Raw genomic sequence first — 1592 nt, forward strand, 5'->3', positions numbered from 1 at the left:
ATGCATCTGGCCAACATATGACAGTGATGATAAACCCAATCTGTCCAGATAAACCTCTTCTCATTCATCCATTCATCACCGATGAGCACCAGCTATGTCCCAGGCACCTACAGATATTCTCTCTTCTAAGCCTCAGGACAACCCCAGAAGGTGGGTTCCATTAGCCCCTTTTAAAAATGAGGAACCAGGCTCAGGAGTGAGGCGACTTGCCCAGGTCAGGAAGACAGCAGTGACTGCAGACTGGGGTTCCTGACCGCCAGCAAGAGGGGCCTCCCCGGAAAGTCCACAGATATATCCGGAGCCTCCCTGTGGGATGGGAAGTGTCCTGGAGGCTCGCTTTCATTCCGTATGTGGTATGTGACACACTGTCCACTTTACAAGAGGGGCTGGACTCAGAGGAAAGTACAGCCTCCAATTCCTGAGTCCTACGGCTCCTCTACATCCCTCACTTGTCTTTGTTCCACAGACGTCACTTTTAACACTTTCATATTTTACATTTTAAAGCGCATAATATCCCTGGGCTTTAAAAAATCAGATTCCCCTGAGAGATTGATGCACCTTACGGCCGCGCTCCCCGGAATCTGGGACTTGGGGGAGCGACAAGAACCTCAGCGAAGTCAAACCAGCTCAAAGCTCCGCCTGGGCAACTGCACCTTATCCACGGAGCAGGCGCCGCTCCAGCCTCCCGCGTTCCCGACCGGCCCACTTCGTGGGCGAACCCACCTCCAGAAGGGCAGGAGGCTGAGACGAGTCCCCATTCCTCCCGAAGATGGGCCAAGCCAGTCTCTGGCCAACCAGAAAGCTTCTTTTAACACCGCCTCTGGATACACGACGTTGGAACTGCTTTTCCCTGAAGTTTCAGGCTGTGCGGGGGCGGGAGGCGGAGATGATTGACATCTCTTACAACTATTAGTCAAGCGAGATAAGCTTGAAGAGCAGATATTACTACGAATTATCCTGCGAGGAAATGTTGTTAGCCACGCCCCCTCCTCCCACTGGTCTCCGTGAGCCTTCGGGGTGGGAGCTTTTGATGGCAGCCAATCGACGGTCAACGAGGAGGAGGACGACGATGAGGAGGCGGGGCAGGCGGGCTATGTTTTCCTGGAGAGCGCCTGTCTCCGTGCTTGCGGCCGGAGGGTTGCTGGGTCGCTATTCCCGGACCGCACTGCCAGGGGCTGGGCCCAGTACGAGAGCCGCATCGCCTCGCTGTCACCTTCCAGGCTACCTTCTGAGGCCTTGAACCTGGCCCCATCTGGCGCTCCTGTGAGCCCCGCTGCGACCCTAGCGCCCGATATCCTCCCCGCGGGCTGTCCGGAGGGTCCAGGCCCCATTGTCCTTGTCCCCACCGCGGCCACAGGCCCCTTGAGCGCTAGCCCTCCCCACTCCCCTTCCCAGGCAGGGCCACCAACGCCTCCAGCAGCCGTTCTTCTGTCTGGTCCGTGGAGGTGGTTGGTTACCATGGTGAAGCTGGCAGCCAAATGCATCCTGGCAGGTGAGTCTGAAAACTTGCGGGTGAATGCAGTCTCCGGAGTCCAGAGACTTCATAAATTGTCGAGAGCTTTTGTTCACGTAAATTGTCTACCCTCTTTCCC

At 56.6% G+C, this 1592-nt stretch overlaps 1 protein-coding gene across 2 annotated transcripts in view; it reads left to right on the plus strand.

Annotated features, from left to right (window-relative positions):
• Nucleotides 1-1126: 1126 nt before the first annotated feature.
• The window catches only part of IFT27 (intraflagellar transport 27), a 19560-nt gene continuing 19094 nt past the window's right edge, over nucleotides 1127-1592 (plus strand). The window contains exon 1 of one of the 2 annotated variants that reach the window (XM_007446731.1): nucleotides 1127-1492. In XM_007446731.1, coding sequence (XP_007446793.1) covers nucleotides 1459-1492 — 34 coding nt within the window. In that variant the 5' untranslated portion in view covers nucleotides 1127-1458. The remainder of the gene's footprint in view (nucleotides 1493-1592) is intronic. The other variant, XM_007446732.1, reaches the window with a different exon arrangement.

This window comes from Lipotes vexillifer, unplaced genomic scaffold, assembly GCF_000442215.2.
Source record: "Lipotes vexillifer unplaced genomic scaffold, Lipotes_vexillifer_v1.1 scaffold870, whole genome shotgun sequence".
In the NCBI taxonomy this organism is placed as follows: domain Eukaryota; kingdom Metazoa; phylum Chordata; class Mammalia; order Artiodactyla; family Lipotidae; genus Lipotes; species Lipotes vexillifer.